General features: G+C 37.5%; 3 protein-coding genes across 6 annotated transcripts in view; 2 read left to right on the top strand and 1 right to left on the bottom strand.

Annotated features, from left to right (window-relative positions):
* The first annotated feature begins 505 nt into the window (after positions 1-505).
* Positions 506-3668, top strand: zgc:110782 (uncharacterized protein LOC541358 homolog). 2 transcript variants are annotated; one of them, XM_046868032.1, is made up of 2 exons: positions 506-1400; positions 2790-3668. In XM_046868032.1, exon 2 carries the CDS (start codon positions 2790-2792, stop codon positions 3645-3647), a length of 858 nt encoding a protein of 285 aa, XP_046723988.1. In that variant the 5' UTR covers positions 506-1400; the 3' UTR covers positions 3648-3668. The 2 variants fall into 2 exon arrangements, with proteins under 2 accessions (XP_046723988.1, XP_046723989.1); XM_046868033.1 differs by having other exon boundaries at positions 506-1384.
* Positions 3669-4729: 1061 nt separating this feature from the next.
* bada (BCL2 associated agonist of cell death a) lies at positions 4730-8298 on the bottom strand. Its single transcript, XM_046867941.1, has 4 exons — positions 7305-8298; positions 7035-7139; positions 6105-6328; positions 4730-5923 (listed from the first exon to the last, which is right to left on the bottom strand). The coding sequence occupies exons 1-4, from the start codon at positions 7453-7455 to the stop codon at positions 5819-5821; spliced, it is 585 nt and encodes a 194-aa protein (XP_046723897.1). The 5' UTR covers positions 7456-8298; the 3' UTR covers positions 4730-5818.
* Positions 8299-17825: 9527 nt separating this feature from the next.
* Positions 17826-26483, top strand: part of slc8a4a (solute carrier family 8 member 4a) — an 89101-nt gene continuing 80443 nt past the window's right edge. The window contains exons 1-3 of one of the 3 annotated variants that reach the window (XM_046868197.1): positions 17826-18360; positions 18635-18688; positions 18729-18752. The gene's annotated coding sequence lies outside the window, so the exon portion shown is untranslated. The other 2 variants (XM_046868195.1, XM_046868199.1) reach the window with 2 other exon arrangements.

The raw sequence follows: 26483 nt of genomic DNA on the forward strand, positions 1-26483 counted from the left end.
AAGAACACAACTGCTCTGCAGCCCAAATTTGCCTATTGCCCTGAAAAGCATTTATCGGATATGGTCCTTTGCCATCATAATTCATATAATCATATATGATTTTAAATACCTGTGTAATAGAGCTTTATAACATCAAATCAGATTGACAGTCATTGAAATGATGCGCTATGCTTATATTTAGAAACTGCATAATTTATGATGCCTGGTTTAGAATCAGGGAAGGCACTGTGTTTTATAGTAAGGATGTCCCCCACATAGTTACAAAGGCATTATCTCAGTATGGACTTGGTATACTCAAGCAGTGCCATGCAAATCATGATGATGATTTTGTATAAATTTTATATAAATTGGCAAATTTGAATTTAATTTAAGGTCAGTATTATTTAAAAAATTATTAATTGCACTATATATATATATATATATATATATATATATATATATATATATATATATATATATTTGTTCCTCTGTTAATCATGTCTTTAACAAACATGTCTCTTGTCTCTTGTGTCTGTATGAATCGTGAATAAAGACAAATATATTATTATATTTCGGGTGTCTTCTGCATTATTACATAATGATGGATGTCCTGTGTCTCTGACAGATCTTGTTTGAGTTTAATGCGTGTAAAAGAAATGCTAAAAAACTTAAACAAAGATGTTGGTGTATATTCAGATAAATGGCTTCGCTGAGCATAAGGGAGTCATTAAAAACATTGGAGGCTGTTTAGCTATGAGGTTCCTTGTTTGATCTTAAGATGGTTTTATAATCAGATTTTTTCCATGTTCTCTTCATGACCTTGCTCTGGTTTCATACCTCCTTCCCTAAACATCTATTATTGTGGATTGTCTGTTTTAAATCATAATCTGGCATGATGTGGATTTTTACAGCATTTTGGCAAAAGCCCTTATCCAGAGCAGTTTACAGTTATCTCACTGAGCAAGTGATAGTTATGGGGCCTTAGTCAAAGACCCAGCACTTGGTGGTGCTGGGATTTAAGCTCATGACCTTCTGATTCCACCTCTCTATGGATATGTTTAGGATAAACCTGCTACTGATGATAAATGGATTGGCTTTTGATGCTGTATAAAAGTTTGAAATAACACAGTGGCACATCCCAATCCAGACATCTCCTGTCTTGCACAGTTCACTGTTATTCTTGTACATCTTAGCCAACTAATCAAAAGATCTGTGGATGAAGTGGTTTGTTAGGGCAGGAAACGAAAATGAGAGCTGTCTAGTTGGGTTAGGGTTAGGGTGTACAATATTGATCATAAATGATAGCGAGCGCCCCCTGTGGCCGAAGGACGCGGTGCAATTAAGCAGCCGGAAGTTGTTAAACGGAAGTTGGTGAATGGTTTGAAAAGTGAAGCGGTATTATAAAGTAAGTCTTAATACAAGTGAGTATTTATGATGGTTTTGGTTATTTTAATTGATAAACGCTAATTAGAAAAAATATTGGTTTGTTACTATAGTTATACATTTTTAATTATCTTCAACTTATTGTTTTATAACGTTTAATTTAATTACATTTCAAAGCAGTACGTCACTTTTATCTCACTTTATTACAGAAAAGCATGGCGTCCGTCTCTACCATGAAGACAATCCAATACTTAGAATATATTAGAACCTGTCGTGAGACTATAACATATTAAACTCTACATACCAAGTTGTGCCTAGGAACCTTATCATTATTTAAATATAGTTCAAATACATTAGTACTTGTATTTATTATATCAAGTACATTCAAAAGCAAATACAGTGGATGTCAAATGTTTGGAAAAACCTGCTCTTTTATGGTTTTTGACAGACCACCTGCCTAATATTGTGTTGGTCCCTCTTTTGCTGCCCAAAACAGTCCTGACCTGTCAGACATTAACAGCATTAACTTGTACAGTAATTTCAGTAACTCGTCTGATGGATCGGACCACACGGACCAGCCTTCGCTCCCCAAATGCATGAGCCTCGGCTGCCCATGAGCCTGTCGCCGGTTCACCACTGTTCCTTCCTTGGAGCACTTTTAATAGATACTGACCACTGCAGACCAGGAACACCCCACAAAAACAGTCTAGACATCACAATTAGGCCCTCGGCAAGCCTCGCTCAAATCCTTACGCATCCCCATTTTTTCTGCTTCTAACACGTCAACTTTGAGGACAAAATGTTGCTTCCTAATAAATCCCACCTACTAACAGGTGCCATGATGAAGAGATGATCAGTGTTATTCACTTTACCAGGCATAATGTTATTCCTGATCAGTGTATAAATGTACAGATGTTTCACTTAATTTTCATTGAAAAATCCTCCTAGCATAAATAACAGCTTTACATGTTCTTGGCATGCAACGTTAGTTTCTTTAGGAACTAGTGATTAAGAAAGGAAGGAAGGACAGATGTACAGTCAGACAGAGAATTAAGAAAGGAAGGAAGGAGGGATGGACAGATGGACAGTTAGATGGAGAATTGAGAAAGGAAGGAAAGAGGGATGGCCAGACAAACAGATAGACAGAGAATTAAGAAAGGAAGGAAGGACAGATGGACAGTCAGACAGAATTTAGAAAGGAATGAATAAATAAATGAACCTAAAGAATTAGCATCACTTTCTACTGATAGTCTTCAAAGCACTACTGGAAGTTGGTCTGAAGGGCATCTGCATCTGCCATAAATGAAACTGGAAAAAAGGATAGGCAGACAGAAGGACAGCAGTGAGACATTTCCGTCAGCGTTGTAAATTAAAATAAAGTTGTAACTTTTTTTTGTCTCGCTTGACGAAAGTTTTTTTTCTCTCAGATGAATGCAGTTACTCTCAACTCTGGAAAACAGCTTCCTCTCTTGGGTCTAGGCACATACAAGCTGCACACTTATGAAGAGCTGTACAAGTCTGTCAGTGCTGCTCTTGATGCCGGATATCGTGCCTTTGACACTGCTGCAGCATATGGGAATGAAGGTTATCTAGGGCAAGTTATTAGGGAACTCCTGCCCAAGCATGGCCTTGCACGTTCAGATGTGTTCCTCATCAGCAAGCTTGGACCGGAATCACATGGTCCCAGAGCAAAAGAAGGCTGCTTGAGGAGTCTGCAACAGCTGGGTTGTGAATACATAGACTTGTATCTGGTGCACTGGCCAGGAGTTGTGGGTTTAGATCCAGCAGATCCTCTTCATGCCAGGTATCGCTTGCAGAGCTGGAGTGTCCTTGAGGAACTCTATGATAGTAAGAAGTTCAAGGCCATAGGGGTCTCGAATTACACCACAAGACATCTTTTAGAGCTGCTAGAAAGCTGCCGCGTGCCTCCAGCAGTGCTGCAGATGGAGTGTCACCCGAAACTTGTTCAAAAACAACTAAGGGACATATGCAAAGAGGCAGGCATTCACTTCCAAGCGTACTCCTCTCTCGGAAAAGGTGCACTTCTGAAGGACCCCGAGGTGAAGGACGTTGCTGAAAGCTGTGGACGAACTCCAGCTCAGGTGTTACTCCGGTGGGCCGTTCAGCAGGACATCTCTGTGCTGCCTCGCTCATCACAGCCGTTACTAGTTCAACAAAACAGCAAGATCTTCGACTTTGAGTTAAGCGAAAATGAAATGTTGAGACTTTGTGCCCTAAACTGTGGAACTAGATATTGTACAAGAGATTCAACCTCTATTAAATAATACATTTGTATCAAAAACTAATTTCTGTATTTGAGGAAAGATTCAAAGTTTAAATCTGTCTGATGTGCCTAAAGTATATGCCCAGTTTAAACGTGCCTTTCATATGGATTGTGCTTGTTTCGAATGAACGTTTTTAAAGAGGTTTAAAATCACAAAATGGCTGATACCTGGTCAATTAAAAAACTTTTAGGAACATATATCAACATATGCAGTATCTCAAAAGTGAGTACACCCCTCAAATTTCAGCAACCATTTTAGTATATCTTCTCAAGGGACATTACTTTTCATTTCTAAAGTATTGTTCCTTGAGAAGATATATTAAAATGGTTGCTGAAATTTGAGGGGTTTCTTCAACTTGAGACACTCTGTGCAGCTGGGGATGCTTCCAAGTCAAGTTTATTTCTATAGCGCTTTTCACAACAGACATTGTCTCAAAACAGCTTTACAGAAATTAAGAGTTAAGGTGGATGGTGTGTGTTTATCCCTGATGAGCAGCCGTGGCGACTGTGGCAAGGAAAAACTCCCTTAGATGTTATGAGGAAGAAACCTTGAGAGGAACCAGACTCAAAAGGGGGGAACCCATCCTCATTTGGGTGACATCAAAGTGTGATTATAGTCTTTAAACAGTACAGAACACTGGAGAGTGAGAACTAACATCAGCACTGGAATGTAAGATCTACATCAATATCCTAAAGATCCATAAAATTACTGAGCATCTGAAAAACTTTGAGGTTGGTTTTGGAACGTAATTAATAGCAACAGTCTTCTACGATGGTTCAGGACCACATGTTGCATGAACAGTTTTGCATTTAAGCACCTATAACTGCACCTCAACAATGATGGAACTGTAGTGAGTTCCCTTTTGAGTCTGGTTCCTCTCAAGGCTTTTTCCTCATGTGCTCTCAGGGAGTTTTTCTTTCCACAGACGCCACCGGCTCGCTCCTTAGAGACAAACTCATAGGCACTTAACACTTGTACACTCTTTTATACAACTTTTTTAACTGGTTGATGTCTGTAAAGCTGCTTTGAGACAACGTCCATTGTTAAAAGTCTTCTACAAATGAGGAAATAATTGAACTGAATACCGAATTCCAAATTTTATTTGATTTGATCACAAATAATTGATTAAACCAATAATACAAGCAGAACAAACCATTATACAAACAGTTCCATCACAATATATGAAATGCCGTATAAATTCTTACCAAGAGCTTGTGAAAAAGACAAATAGAAACACGTTTCAAGTAAGGCATCACCAAAACGCCTAGAATCAAGACCAGCTTACGCAGCATTCGGGTTGTCCGTCTGTGATGATTTGCTTAACCACAGGTTTGGCAGAAACTCTCTGTTCTTTTGCATACAAAGCATGGTAACCCAAGCTGCTAAAGTCCAGTGCTGTGTGTGTGTGTGTGTGTGTGTGTGTGTGTTTAAAAGGCTGAAAACAAACCATCAGTTCTTCCATTAGGAAAATATGTACATTAAAAGGCATAAAATCCAAACATCTCAAACACATTATGCACTCAGGTCCCCAATTGATGTTTTACAGTGGAAATGGAAACGGTACAAAAAGCAACAGCAAACGTCTTGATAAAAGAAAACCCTGAGCCGGACCTGACTGAGATAGACCAATACCCGCATAATTCTTAAACCAGCACTACACACGATTTTCACAGGCTGCTCCAGTGACTTTTTTTTTGAGTCCATGGATTATACGTACATTTCACCATCAAAATCCTTTAAAATCTTCAATAAGACAAATGTTTAAAACTTAACATATAGATCTATATATATATTTATTTATTTGTAAAAGACATCATAGAACAATATATCACATTTCTTACCAAATATTCATTTTAAAGGGTACCATTTAATAAATAATTCATAGATATTTAGGGGTTGAATTGATCAGTAGATGTGAGATTGTCCATAAATATCACAGATTGTCAAATCAGATTGTCAAATCTGCTTAAAAGTATTTATCATGTATTGCAGTGGTTGAATGCTTTAGCACCTTTCTTCTATTTTTTACTGATCTTTTTTTTCTTTTAATCTAAACAGTTTTGATCGAGCACTTTGAATAAAAAAAGGCCATATCGGTGACGACACATGACCAGCCTTTGTCGTGATGATTGTTGCTTCACTTTTCTCTCCGTTTTAACTTTGTGGAAATTTTATTCTCTTCCCTCCTCTTCTCTCGATCCCCAGATGAAGGAGAACCACCCACGGTTTGTTTGCTTCTGTGACCCCTTTCCAGGACTGTTTACTCGCCGTAAATCCTGGCAACATCCAGATATAAGAAATAAATAAACACACAGGGTCAAAACACACAGCTTTGCTCAGACAAACCTTCAGCTGGTCGTATGCTTTACATTGCTTTATTTGCTCACAGTGTTCATTCTGTACATTTAAGTCACGCATCGTCAATATAACCTTAAAATCACTTGAATCAAAACTCACCCCTCTGTCCAGCCAGGTGTCGAATTCATCGCTCATCCTCCTCAGCTGTCGTCCATACTTCTTAGCTTTCCACAGTGCGGCGGGAGCGGACTGGGATCGGCCTCGGAATGGAGCTCCATCTGAAGTCTCTTCAGCCGCAGTTCCATCCTGGAGCTCGGCGTCTTCCCAGCGGCTCACCGTGTGCACCTGGGACTCAGAATAGAGCCGCACTCGACCTCCGACCCCTGATACCACAACAGAGTGAGCGAGGGATTAGAATAACATCCATAATTGGTATCTTAGCTTTAAAAAATATATTTTTTTACCATTCCTGAATAAAATATTAGTATAAAATTGCTAAAATTTTGATTTATCCCTCTAATACAACAGGTTTCATTTATATTAGAACATCTATTACTAATAATTCTTCAGCAGCTGGATTTTTTGAATGAATTACTTAAATAAAATAATTACTTAATTAATTAAGATACTGATGCTCAGTTGTCTGAAAATCACTTGCCAAAAAAAGACAAGTAACCATTTGTTTACTCAGCTGATCAGGATGTCAGCCAAACAAATCATGTCAATTAGTTTTAATATTAATAAAGAATCTAAGATAGCAATATCGGAGAAAGGGAATTAGATTTGGGAATTCTACCAAGCTGGTACAGAGCTTTTTACATTTCTTATAGTATTAAGTAGTGTTTTACAATTGGAAAGTGCACCAGCAATAATGTGTACACTTGTTATTCTGCAGATGTTCTTCACGAGGTCAACAGTAGGTAGGTAGGAAGGTGATAGATAAATCAATAGATAGATAGATAGATAGATAGATAGATAGATAGATAGACAGACAGACAGACAGACAGACAGACAGACAGACAGACCACTTTCAAATTTTTATCTAATCTTCATAAATATCCAAACCTCATATCACTGGTGAGCACTTACTTGGTGGATCGATATTCCCGGTCTTCTCTGACCATCTTGATTCGTCGTCATCCAAAGGATCGGTTTCTCCTCTTACACCGTGTGGCGTCTCACCCATTGTGAAAGCTGGTAGCAATGAATGATCACAGGTTCACCTGTTAGTCAAGTCATCTACTGAACAGTATTACAGTATAGAACAATGAGTCAGTGCAGGAACAGTAATGTCCAGCATCTTCATGCAAGCTTGTAGGTTGACATGGTAATGTAGGGGGAGGGTAAACTACAAGTCACCTGTAATTCTTGATGAATTCTTGTTGAAGAAGTGATTCAGAATCGTTGCTCCTTCTTCACTCCCTATTCTTGTGTTTATTACTTGTGTGTATCCTTCCTTTTCGGAATGAAAATGGGCTTTCCTCAGTTTCAGAAGGTATTGATTGCTCATGGCCCGAGACACACCCAAATAACAAAAGGCACCATGCCTAAATTAATCAGCGAGGTTCACACACACACACACACACACACACACACACACAGTCTCTCTCCCTCTTTTACTCTTAACATCACCGAATGGGAATAAAGAGCAAACCCACAGCACGTTAGGAGACATCCAGTCCAAGTGATTGTCTTCAGCGGTCTCACTGTCCGGTTTCTCGCCTCCTCCTGTCTTATCTTTTTTGAAGCGGCGTGTGTATGATCTCATATCATCACGGCTTTATTGTTGTTGTCTGTGTACAGTAGTGTACAGTTTCACATCCTGGCCAATCACATACAACGAGGCTTTCCGGCTCAGCCAATCAGGGGCGACTAGGCGCTCTAGCACAGCCAATCAGAGCCCGCTGCTAGGCTATTTTTTTTCCATGGCTATTCTAGTAGACGTCACTGTTGCGGTAGACAGCGTGCGAAGTCCTGCCACTTGTTTACTTCCTGAGGTTATAAAACACACAAAGGGGAGGCAAAGAATATAGAAAAAATGCAGTAAAGACGGTTTGTTTCATTTCTTAAAACATCCACGATGGTGTTTTCTTATGCGAAATGGCAAATTTGTACTGCTAAAACCCCCCTTAGGTCCGTTTTCTTCCTAGTGATTATGGATTCTGGCTGCTAAATGAAATTATTCTAAGCCTGTAAGAAATCTGTGGAGGAATTTAGAGCGATACAGTGCTCCTTTTCACCTCTAGATGGAGACAAAGCACCTTTAAACACTATGAGTGGTCTACAATTATTCACACGTTTAATATCTGTAATATCGGTTCTACCTGATAAAAAAAAGTGCACCATGGATTAAAAAACCTCATGAAACATACAGCCGAAATCAACACAGACCATGGTTCTTTCCAAAATTTTGCCACAATACTGTAAGTTGTATTGGATGTCTTTAGATACTGTAACCTTGAGAATTCCTTGACTGGAACTACAAGGCCAGTGGTGGACGATGTACAGAAAGCATGCAAAGTTAAACAAGTAAAAGTGCTCTCTTTAAACTTTCACTTGAGTAAAGTGCAAAAATATCCAAAGAACTATGATTTGTTACGGCTAAAATATTCTGATTGTAATTTTTGTGACAAGACTCTACGCCTAATCAACTCAGTTCATGTGAAAAGACTCTAATGTTACTCTCAGCGCACTGATCTATTAATAGAATTATATTAATTAATCAAACACTGATTAATTGAATTTCGCACAGTGTATGATGCACCTGCACATGAGTTTTCTCTGGCTGATTTTTTGCACACTGTGTAGACCTACCTAACTAATACTATGACTTTTATTGCTGTTGTTATTATTATTTTATATTATATATTATTATATTTAAATTCTTCATTATATTATAAAGCAAACCAGCTAAATGTCTCAACAATATCTATTATATTTATAAAATTATCATAATTAAACATTTTCAACTACTTTAAGGCCACGGGGGTTGTGGCGAGTTCGAGTCAGGAGTTTCTTCCATCATTTATTCCTCTCAAAATGTGCTGGCTGCTGAACTGATGCTGAAATGTATGTCGGTGATTAGCAGATACACACCAAGCGACAATCAAAACAAGTTCGAAACAATACAGAACCTTCTTTTAAATTGCTATCTTTTAAGCGGTGTAAAGAATATTTCATTACATTTCTTTTACAAACCATGTCACTGTTATGCCTGTAATGTAGGAGTGTGTAAAATAAACACATTGTTTTTGCATTTTCTGGAATCCCTGTGTTATAATCATAAAGGAATTTGATTTGGAATGATTGAAATGATCTATTACAGATGACAAATTCCCACCATGAGTACGATTGATTATATGTCATGCTCCTTTGTGACTCAAACACACACACAGATATATTGATGAGACTGCAGGAATGCTTCAGTGGAGTGATCGAAATAAACTCAATATTAACAAATAAGTACAACAATTCTTGATATAATAATCAGCTATGTGTAGTTAGAATGTGATATTTACTAAAATATTAGTCATTTAAAAGTTAATTAAAAGTGTGCTGTGATTTTTTTTTTTTAAACTAAATGCTAACTCATTTTTATACATCACATCTGGCTTTACAAATAAATTCCAGGATTAAAAGTAATGCATTTATATCCTGAATCTATGTAAACTATAAGGACAAAAGTTTATGGACGCCCGACCATACGGTTCGCACGTGCTTTTTGAACATCCCATTCCATATTTAGTCCCCATTTGCTGTTATAATATCCTCCATTCTTCTGGGAAGATGTTCCCACTAGTTTCCACTATGTTCTCCTAGACTTTGGAGTGTGCTTATGGAGATTTGTGCTCATTACAAAGGTGTTCTGTAGAGGTTATGGTTGAGCTCTGTATCAAGTCATATAAAGCTAAAAATCTATATAGTTTAGTAAGTATATGCCAAATTATATCTTTTGATGATTATAGTGATAATGATGATGATAGGTGGTCTAGTGGTTAGGATGCGCCGCTCTCACCGCTGCGGCCGGGTTTGATCGGTCAGGAACCAACCCCAGCCATTAGGGTTGCACAAGCCAGTGCACTCTTAGTGCCGGTCCCAAGGCCGGATAAATGGGAAGGGTTGCGTTAGGAAGGGCATCCAGCGTAAAACATGTGCCAAATCATGAATACGGATGATCCGCTGTGGCGACCCCTAATGATAGAAGCCGAAAGCAAGTTAGTGATAATGATGATGATTATTAATATTAATAACGTAATTTTCTCTCACAAAACCAGTTCTTCCTACAAAAGCTTGGATAGCATGAAGTTTATCAAACGCGTTTCTTTCAAGACACGTTGAGCCTACAGCATCTTCTTAAAACGCTGTTCTTACTGCATCACAGAGCTGTGTAACACACTCACAGCAGAGTTCTCTACCCTTTTCTGCATATGTGTGCAGACAAAAGCCCCACAATTGACGTTGCTAAAAAAAGTGGTAGTACACTATCCGTACCAAAAAAAACACGGTGAGTTTAGCATGCATGGCTGTGTCACTGTTGGTGAATGAGTGGTGAATGCTTCTGTGTTGTAACATTAAGGAACCTTTGAGGCTTTTTCTTTTATAATGGCTCACATTCTCTCACTCTATGACCAATAATTAGATCATTATCTAAGAGTCTAATAAAAGCAATTTATTTTACAGCCTGACTAAATGGTTTTCTCTGGCTGATTTTTGCACACTGTGTAGACCTACCTAACTAATACTATGACTTTTATTGCTGTTGTTATTATTATTTTATATTATATATTATTATATTTAAATTCTTCATTATATTATGAAGCAAACCAGCTAAATGTCTCAACAATATCTATTATATTTATAAAATTATCATAATTAAACATTTTCAACTACTTTAAGGCCACGGGGGTTGTGGCGAGTTCGAGTCAGGAGTTTCTTCCATCATTTATTCCTCTCAAAATGTGCTGGCTGCTGAACTGATGCTGAAATGTATGTCGGTGATTAGCAGATACACACCAAGCGACAATCAAAACAAGTTCGAAACAATACAGAACCTTCTTTTAAATTGCTATCTTTTAAGCGGTGTAAAGAATATTTCATTACATTTCTTTTACAAACCATGTCACTGTTATGCCTGTAATGTAGGAGTGTGTAAAATAAACACATTGTTTTTGCATTTTCTGGAATCCCTGTGTTATAATCATAAAGGAATTTGATTTGGAATGATTGGAAATGATCTATTACAGATGACAAATTCCCACCATGAGTACGATTGATTATATGTCATGCTCCTTTGTGACTCAAACACACACACAGATATATTGATGAGACTGCAGGAATGCTTCAGTGGAGTGATCGAAATAAACTCAATATTAACAAATAAGTACAACAATTCTTGATATAATAATCAGCTATGTGTAGTTAGAATGTGATATTTACTAAAATATTAGTCATTTAAAAGTTAATTAAAAGTGTGCTGTGATTTTTTTTTTTTAAACTAAATGCTAACTCATTTTTATACATCACATCTGGCTTTACAAATAAATTCCAGGATTAAAAGTAATGCATTTATATCCTGAATCTATGTAAACTATAAGGACAAAAGTTTATGGACGCCCGACCATACGGTTCGCACGTGCTTTTTGAACATCCCATTCCATATTTAGTCCCCATTTGCTGTTATAATATCCTCCATTCTTCTGGGAAGATGTTCCCACTAGTTTCCACTATGTTCTCCTAGACTTTGGAGTGTGCTTATGGAGATTTGTGCTCATTACAAAGGTGTTCTGTAGAGGTTATGGTTGAGCTCTGTATCAAGTCATATAAAGCTAAAAATCTATATAGTTTAGTAAGTATATGCCAAATTATATCTTTTGATGATTATAGTGATAATGATGATGATAGGTGGTCTAGTGGTTAGGATGCGCCGCTCTCACCGCTGCGGCCCGGGTTTGATCCCCGGTCAGGGAACCAACCCCAGCCATTAGGGTTGCACAAGCCAGTGCACTCTTAGTGCCGGTCCCAAGGCCGGATAAATGGGAAGGGTTGCGTTAGGAAGGGCATCCAGCGTAAAACATGTGCCAAATCATGAATACGGATGATCCGCTGTGGCGACCCCTAATGATAGAAGCCGAAAGCAAGTTAGTGATAATGATGATGATTATTAATATTAATAACGTAATTTTCTCTCACAAAAACCAGTTCTTCCCTACAAAAGCTTGGATAGCATGAAGTTTATCAAACGTTTCTTTCAAGACACGTTGAGCCTACAGCATCTTCTTAAAACGCTGTTCTTACTGCATCACAGAGCTGTGTAACACACTCACAGCAGAGTTCTCTACCCTTTTCTGCATATGTGTGCAGACAAAAGCCCCACAATTGACGTTGCTAAAAAAAGTGGTAGTACACTATCCGTACCAAAAAAAACACGGTGAGTTTAGCATGCATGGCTGTGTCACTGTTGGTGAATGAGTGGTGAATGCTTCTGTGTTGTAACATTAAGGAACCTTTGAGGCTTTTTCTTTTTATAATGGCTCACATTCTCTCACTCTATGACCAATAATTAGATCATTATCTAAGAGTCTAATAAAAGCAATTTATTTTACAGCCTGACTAAATGGTTTTCTCTTTTTGCAGAGATTTCACTTTAGATTTGAGTAAAATAAGAATTGTGTGCTTTTTCTATACATATACATTTTTATTTAAACCTTATGGAACTAAATATGCATCATTACTCAAAATGGAGGACAGCATCCCTGAAAATGTGGACCAACAAAGTTCAAATGGCAATAAAACAGCCGCCTGAATAAGTCGGAATAAATCAATAAGAGATCGAGCCAAAATATTGGTTGTGCCCAAATCAATTGCTTGACCGCTTCTTAAGTTGCACCAGTTAACAACCTGGCAAACCACAGAAGAAGTCCGAACGTTCGATTCTTTTAGGCATGACAGCAAACAGCTTAACTGTTCATTTAAAACAAGCCTGGAAGCAGATGCAGATTTCAGAAAAGGCAACTGCAAAAAGAAAGAAAATAAACCAGCATGGACTCAAAGTATTTTGCACAAGACATGCTGATGAGCCTCAAAACAGTGAGGTTACACAAGCTGTAGTGGCACGGGGGAAAATTCCTGACAACTTTATCTCCTTAGAAAACTCTAACAAGTGAGTACAATGGAACTGGATTTTGTTTGACTGTCTGCCATTGATGTAAATAGTATAAATGCTAAACCTGCTCTTAATTCTAACCTTTACCATCTTAAACCTTTATATGAATTAAATTGGAACGATTTTTAAGTGTGGAATGAATGCGATAACTCATCCTTGTAGAATATATGTATAAGGCAGGTATAAGTACCAGTGGACCAGTGGAACTGTGTTGTTACAGTAATGATTACTGTTATATAAATCTAAAACAAGAGTCCTTGATTCTGAAGTGTTTCATCAGTTTAAATATAACTAAATTCTTTACACAAGAGACCCGACTGAAATAAATGTAACTAAATTATTTAGTTATTTTATTATTTTATAAGTTCTTTCATTCTAAATATACTGTATTTATGATTTTATTTGATCGTTTTAAATTCATTGTTTGACAGTGTTTTATCATTTAGAAACTGCAAGATTGTTGCATTTCAACCTGACACCATAAACAAGCAGAATATATATTAGATATTTAAATATTTGTATGATTATTAGGTATTAGATATAATATATTTGTAAAATTATTTAGAAATGAGTTTATTAGAGGGACAGTGGACGTTTTGGTGACAAGGTGAGAGAGGTGAGATTGAGATGATTTGGACATGTGCAGAGGAGGGACATGGGGTATATCGGTAGGAGAATGCTGAGGATGGAGCCACCAGGGAAGAGGAAAAGAGGAAGACCAAGGAGGAGGTTTATGGATGTGGTGAGGAAAGACATGCAGGTAGTTGGGGTGAAAGAGGCAGATGTAGAGGACAAGGGGGTATAGAGACGGATGATCCGCTGTGGCGCCCCCTAATGGGAGCAGCCGAAAGAAGAAGAAGATATTTGTAAAATTACACTGGTTTTTGATGATGTATTATTTTCATATTCTATGAAAAAGTTGTGATTCCTAGCTGGATTACTAGTACATGTTAGATCTTTATGGAATTGTATTCCTCATTGACACTGTTACAAATTAAACCCAATATACTGGATTACACAATGTTTTATTTATAAAAAAGCAGGAAAGAATGAAATTACATATTGAAAATACAGGCTCTATATTAGATTGAAGTATGTTTATTCATGGTTGACTCCTCTGTAACCTCAGGAAGAGTTTACAGGTCATGACAAACTTTATCATTCTCACCCACATAGGAACTTTTTAATACTTTAATGATATTTCAATCCTTTTAAAGCCTTGAAAACCTGAGTGTGTGCTAAAAGTAAGCTCTTAGATTAAACTCTTTTTTTCTGTAGCACCAAGGCACATTTATTTTGTCACCATCAAACCATAAGCCTTGTTTGGCTTTTTCAGTCAGAGGAGAGATTTTGTTGAGAATATTTGTTAGAAAGAAAGAGGAATAGGATACAGTGTCAGGCGTGGTATGGCATCTTTGGAGCACAGGGGATTAATGGCCTTACTTAAGGGCCTAACGATGGCTCTATGGTGTTGCTATTACTAAAACTATCAGACTTCTGAGAACCTCACCAGCCCAGAACATGGTACAGTGATGCATGACCGCCTGTTGTGTAAGATGTAAGATGAGTACAAAATAAAGCAAATATTAACTGGCTACTCAAAATGAATGCTAATACTGAATATGTAATAAATACATTATTTTTCCAAATAGGATTAAAACATATGCATAATTCTTGGCATTACTTCTATTTTACTTTAATTGATTTTACAGTAATAAAATTGACTAGTTGTACACTTAATTAAATTTCTAAGAAAGAAAACACTCGGACATTTACAAATCTCAAAGGCTCAGTTGAGCATCCATTAATTTCAACTCATCATCCAACAAAGGTAATCAAAACTAGAAATGTACGCCCTTGTTTAATTTTTTTCTTTGACAACCCAACTGCACATTCTCATTCTGTCAAAATTCACTATATGAACAAAGGTTTTTGGACACAGCCATAAGATTTGTATGTGCTTTTTGAACACCCCATTCCTCATGTAATCCCCATCTGCTTTTTAATAACATCCACTTTTAAGAAGATGATCTATTCATCCTAAAGCTGTTCAGTAGGGTTAAGGTCAAAGCTCTAAATACCACCTGTGTGCAATACTACCTGCAATACGTACTTTTTTCCCCCTTATTTGTATTTATACATTGTACTGTGTATATACTGTATATTATAGTATGCGTATATTCTTTTTTTATATATTTGCATTTATTTATTTTTTTTTTCCTTTGCTGCTGTAACAAAGAAATTTCCCCACTGTGGGACGAATAAAGGTATATTATTGCCAAAGCATTTGATGACAATCTATACAATCATTTGCCTCCAACTCTGAGGTAATAGTTTTAACAAGAATCACATATTACCAGTATATATACGTAGTCTAAATGTACTTAGCACTATAGCTCTTTATGTATGTTTGAATACGACCCTTAATAAAAATGTGTCAATGTTCTGTCTCCGTTGACGTCTACGAAAAAAACAAACTCTGTCGATTTAAAAAAAGGCATGTTGATATACTGTAAGATTCACTTTAAGTCACAACATAAAAATTTAGTATATTTAAGTTATCAGGTTTGTAGGTTTAGTAGATTAGACTAGCATAGATTCCAGCAACATGATATTCTGAATTTTTTATGATATATCTTATTTAATCATTATTAAACTGCACAGCATTAGACATGCACAGGACCAGCAATCTTACAGAGATTTCATTATTGAAAATGATCTCCTAGAATTAATCTATTTTATTTACATGAAAATAGGATTATTCAACTCTTTTTACAGCATTGAATTATTTTTTAAGGGATGTCACAATACTCCACACCAGAAGCTCAAGAGTGTCCTGGTCTAATCTGATAATAGACTTGTGGTGATAAAATCATTCATTTGTTTATACTGAATGAAAATGTCAAACTGAAATGGCAGTGTAATGCACGAAAAGGTTCAACACGTTTCATTTACCATGTTATTTCGCTACACTTACCATGTTATTTTGCAGGAGTATATTTAAAAGTAGCAAATCTTTGCTTTTACTTTAATTTCAATCCATTTTCTGGCTAAATACGTTAACATTTTGACACATTATCTATACTTTCCTTTAGGTATAATTTCTCTGTATACTTTCTCTACCCAGGATTAACTCTGGGGTTTCATGGTTTTGCTACAAATAGACCCGAGGCCATTGTTTGGGTTGGCACAAAGGACAAACTGAGGGCATAGTGGTGCAGTATTGTGTCATTAGTCCTTCTCAGATCCAAGAGTTTCAGTTTGATTCTTATATTGTGTTAAATTGCTAAATTGACGCTAAGTGTGAATGCATTTTTTGCATGGTGGACTGTGATGGCCTTGCATGTCATCGATGGCGTATTCCAGTCTCATGGCCAGCATTCCTCTGGAGAAACCTTGACCCAGACCAAGATAAAGCGTATACTAAATGAACGAATGATCTTTTGGGATCCTACAGTGCAATGTGTATGCATCATTTTGGTATCCTTTTGGGAAGTGTATATGCATCCTGTTTGGATCCTACTGGGCAGTGTATAGGCATCCTTTTGGGCAGCCCAGTCCTTTTACACTTTTTACACATACACATCAATTATGGTGCACCCCACTCAAGCCCTTCAGTGCAAACAATAGGGCAAATCTAGATATATGTTTACAATGTTAACCTCAAAGCGGCATTTCATAGAAACGCAATTTCCACCATTTCGACTTGTCTATTTCTTCTAAACATTCTGTCCTCTCTTCATCAAATTTGGCAGACAGTATCACGGCCCTAAAAATGTTTGTTTCACTGACAAATTGTCTGTAATGGAACCAACCAGGAGTTAAAGAAATCTTAAAAACTGTGATATTTTGACCAAAATTCACAAATCCATTTTGTTCTACATTCATTTGTAGATTAAATATTTATGCTATAGTATATTTGGCTCATAGATGTCACATTTGTCAGACTCCCTTAACCAGAGCAACTTACAATTATCTTATTCATACAACTAATTAAGGGTTAAGATGGTGGTAGCTCAGTGGTTAAGGCATTGGACAATGGATCGGAAGGTCACAGGTTCAAATCCCACCACCATCAAGCTGCCACTGCTGGGTCCTTGAGCAAGACCCTTAACCCTCCCCTGCTCAGTTGTAAGTCGCCAAATGCCATAAATGTAAAATGGTTAAGGGTCTTATTAAAGGGCGCAGCAGTTTCAGTTTGGTGGTCCTGGGATTTAAACTCGGAACCTTCCAATCAGAAGTCCAACATCTAAACCACTGAGCTATATCAATATATGATGACAATGGCAATATTCAGAATACCAGCCATTTATACATTTTAGATATTAATATTAATATTATCAGCTTATATTTCATTGTGATCAATCCGATTGACTTGCTTTCTTCAGTAATGGATCATGATGTGTTGTGGTTATTATTGAGTGTCTCAATCACGATGCCAGAATGCGTTCCCTCCTTTTACTTATCTCTGCAGTTTTATTGCTGACTACCGGCGTTCTCTGTGGAACCAAGAGGAGAGAACTAGAAAGTTCCATTTTGCATCCAGTTCTGTTTTCCAGAGTGCATCATGGAAAGCGCGCACGGCTGATGCTCTCAGGAGCGCACCTTTAGCATTCAGTGCGCGTTCCTCCGGCTGCCTGGCGCGTCACATCTCTCTCTCTCTCTCTCTCTCTCTCTCTCTCTCTCTCTCTCTCTCTCTCTCTCAATATCCCAGACAAGCCGTGTTTGCTCTTCAGTCCTGGATGGAGAGCGCATTGTTATTGTTATTGCACACAAAAATAAAGAAAGAAGTGATTACCAAGGAACCCTTCACTGATGTGTTTTTGGTGATGGTGTCTCCAAACCTTCAACAACTTCACTGACAACACCAGTGAGCAAAATATCTAGGTTTTTTTTGCTGCTGAATAGAATCCAAAGAAAGACGGAGCGTGGGCAGGCTCTCTATTGGTATTCAGGATTTTTTTTCACGCTCCTATCACCATCATTAACGGCGCACTTAAAAAAAAAATACGAAAAAGGTCATCCTGCCTCCAGCTACGTTTTCTTTTTTTTTTTTTTTTGAGATGTGCATTAGTTTATTCAGTGCATTTTTGTGAAGCTGCGTTCAAGCTGGAGGAAACCACGCTGCCGACACGTTGCGCAGCCGCGATGCGTTTCTGCGTGCAGGCTGAACGACTGGATGACTGACTGAACCTGGAGGATCTTCACTGTGCGCTTCACCAGCGGCTGCGCTCGAGCTCCATCCCGAATACCGTAAGTAACCCGAAATCCGATGGCCACATTGTTATTGAAAACGTCCCAGATCATATTGAACGGAATGCAGTGTGGTGCAATTGAAGCTAATTCACGTGTTCACGTGTCACAAAGCTGGCATGCTTGAACTTAAAAAAAAAAAAAAAAACATGCTTTGTGGGCGTGTGCGTGCGTGCGTGTGTTGTACATTCGCATTTAACATGTATTCCCCCTTAACCCCCTTATTTCTCACTGTGATGAAACATCTCATTCACGTGCATTTCTTTATTTATAGGATTATAGGAAGACACCCCCCCCCAATCCAGAGCTCTCGAGATGAATCTCTGATGTTAAGACCAACACCGTTTCTCCAGGTAATGATCTCTGATCTCAAATTAACCGAATTAAAACAGGTACACTGGACCCCCATTGATTTCAACTGCTTTTAATGCATGTGCTAGAGCTCTCAGAATTTCTTTGTTGAAATGCAAGTATGTATTGTGCTATTTAGTGAAATTTTCCCCCCTACTCATAAAGCCTGTGGCATTTCCAAAGTGTCTACGTGCACTTAGGAGGCACCGTTCTCATGGAAACGCTCCTGTACTCCCACTATAGAAGCAGCCCACCTGTTTCAGATAAGCGCATTCAGATGATAAAGATGCACCAACATTCCTTCTGTTAGACATCTACTGACACTTCTTCTGCATATGTTTTGTGCTTCAGCAAATATCAGGATAAGGTTGAAAAAAGCCACTTGTTTTATGCTGGAGCTCTTCATGTAACTGGGAACATCTTCAGAACGTTCAGTCAATTTTTTTGTCCTGAAGTTTTTGATGCTTATGTGGATTAAAACAAAATACGGTGTGCTATTATTGGAAAACAATCAATGATAGGATAGTGTTACCACCCTGAAGTAGATCATTTTTCAATGCCTCTATTTGATTTATTTTACACCATTTGTCATATATGATTATATAATTTTTTTTATTCATTAATAAATGACGTCAAGCTTTCTAACCATTCAGGGTGACAATTATTATTCTGGAAGCGAGTTCATTTTTTCTATTCCTTAACTATAGCAGCTATATACACTCGATCCTCTCACCAACCTCTCATCATTTCCTCGCTCCTGAACAAAAAAAGACAAAACTCCAATGCTTCTTGTCATGTCACACCAAACCCTGAGAAGTACAAACTCTTTTAAATTGAGGCTCCAAAATTATTACATAAACATTCATCGAGGATTAAAGAAAGCTTCACCATATCAGCGTTATAAATTTATAAACGCATAAAAAAATCTGTTTATTATTAGCCTTGGATTATGTGCAGCATCCAAGTCCCTGTGAATTAGCTGTTACTATAGAAACAACATATTATAACCAGTGCATCAATGAAAACCTGCGATCTATTGAAAATTACAGCTGATATTATTGTCAGAGGTGTTGATATAAGAAATTCATCAACACCTTCTGACCAATCCGATTTAAGACGTCAAAAACTAGGTGAAATGCAAAAAAATGACAATTGTGTGTAATCCTTATCATGCCGCATCACAATGTTCTTGGAACGTTCCTTTCACAACTCTCCGATCTGACAACAGCCTGTGGCAGTGATGTTGTGAGAAGATTCAAAAAGATTCCCAAAGAACCGATTAAATGTTCTTATGAGCAAATTTTCTGAAATCATAACATTCAGCAAATGTGTTTTCAACCAACAATTGTAAATCACCTCCCTGTAGTCATAGAGTTATAAATATACACATGTACTATTCCAGATTAAAGATCATAAGACTTCTATTCTCAGCGGTGGTATAACTGATCAACGGACTGGAAGAAGTATGTCGTTTGGTCAATCTGTGATCTGTTATTAAGACTCCATTCTATTGGAAACCAGCTTAACAGTACAGAAAGAGGAACACGTCCAATTGTCTCTAAAGAGACAAAATTTAATGAATAATTCAGACAAAATGTAAAAGTTTACAGAAAAATAAACAACACATGGTAATGTTTTCCGAAGCTGGCTGGTCTGTAGTGAGTTCAGCACCAGTCAGCGTTCTTGTAAAGGTAGCTTCCTCATGTTCGAACTCATAGTTTTGCAGGCTTCATGTATTCCTTAATGTTGAGAACCGTTTCTCACAGCTTGTGCTAATTGTACTGTTCTTTAGCAGACTGAAAATAATCACAGACTTGCTGTGGGCTGAATTCAAGAAGCGGATCATTTCGAACACCGCTGCTTTCATTGCGTGCCGTCTCGGTCCTCCCAACAGCCTTTACATTGTATGGATTAAATTATTTTTGCACAGTGCTTGATTTGACAAGGCCTATATTATATGCTGATTGCAAGTACATGCATAGATTTGTTTGCATAGATTTGACAGTGATGTGTGTATGATATAAAAAAGAGTAATAATCAGCATTCCAGGTGATTTTTTTTGAGTCGACCGAATTGAGAGGATTGCCGGAAGGAATGCAGTTGCAATCATCTTGGCATGAGGCATGAACAAATATTTCACTGAAGAGAGAGGAAAATATTATTAGTTAGAAAATATCATGCAGGTGCAAGTAGGAAGCATGGATAATAGAACCAATATGGAGCTCGAAGAAAAGGATGGGTTCTAGGTGACATCTAGACTTTTTACACCAAAAGAAAGTAGAACCAGTGTGCTGGAGATTTTTTATCTTGTGTAGTTTAAGAACATCTGAGTCATCCAACTATAAATATACACCAAACAGGAGTTCAGGAGATAGTAAGGGAAGAGACCGTGACAATGGTTTTGGTGGAGATGGAAAGCTGGATGTCAATGATATTGTGGTGTCTCATGGTACAGTCTGGGGGAGAACATCCAAGCACTAGGTTTATCATCAGGGGATTGCAAGTATAAATCTGTTGTGATCTATGGCAATTTATGACCAGGAGTCAGGAAAGCAATAATAGACATGCTTTCTGAGTGGGACAGATGGCTTAGTCTCTCTCCTGGATCAATCACTGTTACATCAGCCAGTCATGGGCCTTTAAAAACGTATGTGTGCAAAATAAGAATTAAAAACATGATTTAATAGCCTTCACATGCCTTTAAAATGAAGAGCACAAGTTAAATACTCTGTATTTGAGTTTTGCGCTTTCTTGGTATATATACATTATATGGACAGAAGTTTTGGGACACATGACTTTTCCAACTGTTAGCACAAAGTTAGAGGCACACAGTTATATAGGATGTCAAATCAAATAAAATTGTATTTGTCACATACACATACATTCAGGGTACGACATGCAGTGATATGCTTTTTACGACGGTCCGGCATGAGGGAATAGGATGGGGAGAAAAAAATAATAAACCAAGAAAAAGAAGGCAGATAAATAAGGTATAAAACTATATAAAATATAGAATATATAAATATATATATGAGAAAAAAGGTGTATATACAAGGTATGCTTATGGCAGTAAACAGTAAATCAGTAAACAATTTAAAGTGGTTTATGTGATTGTCAGCATTTAAGTTTCTCTTCACTTGAACTAGAAGACCCAACCCTATTCCAGCATTAAAATACCATCAACTCCATGAAGATATTGAGTACATAGTTTGAAGTGGATGTTGACTGCCTGCTATAGAGCTCTGAGCTCAACCTTACTGAACACCTTTGTGATGAATTAGAACACTGACTGAACCCCAGGCCTCCTCACCTTAACTACAGTTTATCAGTACCTGATTTTATTCACACTCTTGTGGCTGAATAAGAACAAATCTCCACAACTACATTTACAACTACATATATATATATAAATAAAGAGGTGCTAAAAAAAAGTGTGTTGTCTTTTTAGCACCTCTTTTGTTTAATAGAGTGTGGTCATCCAAGGATACCCCTTGTACTGCTACTACATCAGCTCTGTCAGCATTCTTCATCTATAGCTTGGCACTCAAACCACCATATTTCACTTCTGCTCTTTGTCTAAAGACCTATCTGCCCATTTGACGTTCCAGCCCCATAAAATCCAGTCAAGTGAGCTGCTGACTGCAATTAAAATGTCCTTTACTTTATCAGTCTGAGCCAAAATGGTGCTATCATTCAAGTGGTGCTCTGCATAATTGCTTTTTTTATTAAATAAAAATATGATTTGGAATTCTTTTTACTCTTCGAAATTTGCCACTATAATAGCAAAAGCCTTTATAACCCTATGATTTATCCCTTCATCATCAAACACACTGCAGTTTTTAAAGTTTAATACAAATCTCAGAGAAATAAACAAATCCTATAAATACTCTTTGTGTGAAGAGCTCGGCCATTCTCACCTTGTGCATTTGTGTGCACTTCTCAAAGTGGTGGAGTGTATCCTCGCTCAATATTACAATACAGAAGTCCATCAGTACTGAAATGGATAAGGTCTGTTACTGTTCATGGTTTAATATTTGCATTCTGCCTGCTGGTAGCATTTGTGTGTGAAGTTGTCGGAGCATTGATCAACAGACCTGGTGTTGAGGAACATTCCTCTGGGTTAAGCAAATTATTTCTATTTAAATTGTGCTTGAACCTTTTCTGCTTTCTCGCTATTTTTTACATTTCCCTCTTTTATTCACCCAAATTTTACATGCATATATCTGGTATGGAACAAAAATAAAAAAACCGATTATTTTACAACTATTACAAAATTATCTTTTCTCATTTCTATTTGTAAATTCAGTAACAGTGCCACGGTTGGCCACTTTCAAAAACTGCATTAATAAAATATTAGTTACTTATAGTTTTGGGAGCCTCCAGGATCAAACAATCACTAGGCATTCATCTGAACACAGCACAGTTATTGCATACTATCCGTCAAAGTCTGGTACTCCTCAGTCGGCACACAGAAGGAGCAGAAAAAAGCTTGACCCTTTTATCCTTTACAAGTAAATCGCTTTGTTCTTTGTTATAAACCATCATCAACACAGCCTGCTTATGCCTAGGAGCATTCCTTCAGGCTAGATGGACAGTGGCACAAACAATATTTGCAGTGCCGAGAAGCAGCTTGGCATCTGGTGATAATAAGAGGAAAATCTGCTCCTCGCATAAGGTGCTACATTGGAAATTCTGAATGTGTAAAAAGGGAGCAATGGTTGCAGGGCTGAAATATGTTTCTCCAAAAGATAAGCAGAATCTTAGCGAAGAGCACGAGGTGGTCATGGGTCTTTATACTGCGTGCATTCTGTTAATGGGCTTTTGGTTGCTGTCTATGGTGCTGAAGCTGAATGAGCTGGGTGGGTGTTCATTGGTAGATAGTGTAAGATATAAAACACAAATCATAGTGAAAAATAAAGAGCTTTAACAAATTCAAAAAGAAAAAACACAGCTTGATAAACTGTTCATCAACTGTACTGCTTGTCCTAATAGTCTAGTGAGTTTGTTTAATTGACATCCCTATATGGCACTCAATCAAGTCAAGTCAAGTCAAGTCAAGTTTATTTGTATAGCGCTTTTCACAACAGACATTGTCTCAAAGCAGCTTTACAGAAATCAACAGTCAAGGTGAATGGTGTGCATTTATCCCTGATGAGCAAGCCATGGCGACTGTGGCAAGGAAAAACTCCCTTAGGTGTAATGAGGAAGAAACCTTGAGAGGAACCAGACTCAAAAGGGAACCCATCCTCATTTGGGTGACATCAAGAGTTTGATCATAAATCTTTCAACAATACAGAACACTGGAGAGTGAGAACTAACATAAGCACTGGAGTATAAGATTATAATTAAATGTTCTTTCAACAGTCTTTGGTATAAAAGTAGGAGCTACTGAGCTCAACATTTGTGATCATCACAGATCCAGCATCAGCTTCTCCATGCCAGAGCCTTTAAACACTTCAGGAAGTCCAATGTCAAACTCCACACATGCAGTGGGATCCAATTGGCACTGGTACGTCTCCTGATGGTTCAGGATGTTTGCGAGTTTGGCATCTACTTCTTTAAAGTCTATAATCTTCATGAGGAGGGACGTGACTGGAGCTGGCCAAACCTCAGGAAGCCTCGGGATGGGGAGAGAAAGAGAAGCAGTGGAGAGGAATTAGCGTAGCTGCTGTTCATGATATTAACAGCACAAGTTGATAATGTGCATGTGATCAGATGTTCTGGAGCACAAGGTTATGATGCGATGTGTGTTATGTGTAGGCTTTGCTAAAAAGATATGTTTTTAATCTGCACTTAAACTGGGTGAGTGTGTCTGAGCCCCGAACACTGTCAGGAAGACTATTCCAGAGTTTAGGAGCTAAATGTGAAAACGCTCTACCACCTTTAGTGGACTTTGCTATTCTAGGAACTACTAGAAGCCCAGAGTTTTGAGATCTCAGGGAGCGTGACGGATTGTAGCGTGTTGAGATACATGGGAGCCAATCCATTTAGTGCTTTATAAGTGAGTAGCAGTAGTTTGTAGTCGATTCGAAACTTAACCGGAAGCCAATGTAGGGACGATAAGATCGGGGTTATGTGGTCATATTTTCTCGACCTTGTGAGAATTCAGGCTGACGCATTCTGAACTAACTGAAGCTTGTTTATTAATGACGCAGGACATCCACCTAGTAACGCATTACAGTAGTCTATTCTGGAGGTCATAAACGCATGGACGAGCTTCTCTGCATCGGATATAGACAACATATTTCTTAGCTTAGAAATATTTCTAAGGTAAAAGAAGGCTGTTTTTGTAATTTGGTTGATATGATTTTTAAAAGATAAGTTGCTGTCTAAAATAACTCCCAGGTCTTTTACTGTTGAACTAGTGGTTACAGAGCATCCGTCTAAATGCAGGTTGAGATGCTGGTGCTTCTGTATACTAGTTTTTGGGCCGATGAGCAAAATCTCCGTCATATCAGAATTTAAAAGTAGAAAGTAATGGGTCATCCAATCTCTTATTTCCTTAACACACTCAGTTATCCGGGTTAATTACGCTATATCGCCTGGCTTAGATGAAATATATAGCTGAGTATCATCAGCATAACAATGGAAGCTAATTCCATGCCTTCTAATAATATTTCCTAAGGGAAGCATGTATATTGTGAAGAGCAGGGGTCCTAGAACTGAACCTTGTGGCACGCCATAGTTCACTAGCATTAGCCTGGATAGCTCTCCATTTAAATCTACGAAATGGTAACGATCAGACAGGTAGGATTTAAACCAGCTAGTTTTTTCACTTGTTAGGCTGGTGATGACCAAAGAGATTGTTTATTGTATGTGAGATATGATACATGTGAGGAAAAACAGGTTACTATATATATATATATATATATATATATATATATATATATATATATATATATATATATATATATATATATAATATTAATGCAAGCTGTACTTGGGTAACTAGGTACTTTATTGTGTACCATGGCCTAACTTACATTGCCATGTTTTCTTTTTTAAATCTGAGCTTGAATTACTGTCTGTTTAAAGTCACATTTTCTACCTATATCCAATTAGGCTTGTTCTGGGTTCCCCTTATGTTGTGTCCTCTGGGTTGCCACAAACATTCTGACAGGTGATTTGGCTATACTAAATTACCCATAGGTATGAACAAGTATATGTATATGTGTATGGTGTATATTATATACCCAACTATTAGGCTAAGCTATTCACAGAGCGATCAAAGACTTATGCTCCCTGAGGCTTGAACAGTGCAGTATAAGTGTAGGAACCTTGTCCACCAATTAATGATAAAGTTGTAATGGAATGTTCTGGTTCTGGACACTGTTGGGGTGAAATGCTGTGAATGCCATGAGCACTTGTGCAAACTATCAACAATTTACCTGTATCACACATTACGTCATTCATCTTCATACGCAAAGTTATTGTAGATAAGAGCTAAATGCTCTCTGGAGCTTGGGTGCATGTTTTATAAAAAGAGTTAGGGGTTAAACTTTAAATATTATATACTCACTCACTGTACATGTGATTAGTCATGCAATTATCCAATTATATGGCAGAAGCTAAATTTATTAAATAACTTAAAATAACAGAATTTGGAAGATGGTGGTGGTTCTGTGGACATAAACACCTTGTTAAGAAGAGAGAGGTCAGAACAGAATGATGACAATTGATGAGGCTGGCAGGAAGTCTATGGTAATTCAAATAACCAATCTGTGCAGCTGTGATGAATAGGAATAAATAGGGAAAAATAATAAATAGGGAAG

Source organism: Silurus meridionalis, chromosome 15 (genome assembly GCF_014805685.1).
Source record: "Silurus meridionalis isolate SWU-2019-XX chromosome 15, ASM1480568v1, whole genome shotgun sequence".
Lineage (NCBI taxonomy): Eukaryota > Metazoa > Chordata > Actinopteri > Siluriformes > Siluridae > Silurus > Silurus meridionalis.

Bases quoted from the DNA above. Each gene is read 5' to 3' on its own strand.
- zgc:110782 (XM_046868032.1), top strand. From the start codon at position 2,790: ATGAATGCAGTTACTCTCAACTCTGGAAAACAGCTTCCTCTCTTGGGT.
- bada (XM_046867941.1), bottom strand. From the start codon at position 7,455: ATGAGCAATCAATACCTTCTGAAACTGAGGAAAGCCCATTTTCATTCC. The intron at 6,329-7,034 runs GTAAGTGCTCAC...TTGTGGTATCAG, and splicing joins CGGGAATATCGATCCACCAA to GGGTCGGAGGTCGAGTGCGG. The intron at 5,924-6,104 runs GTGAGTTTTGAT...GGATGTTGCCAG, and splicing joins ACACCTGGCTGGACAGAGGG to GATTTACGGCGAGTAAACAG.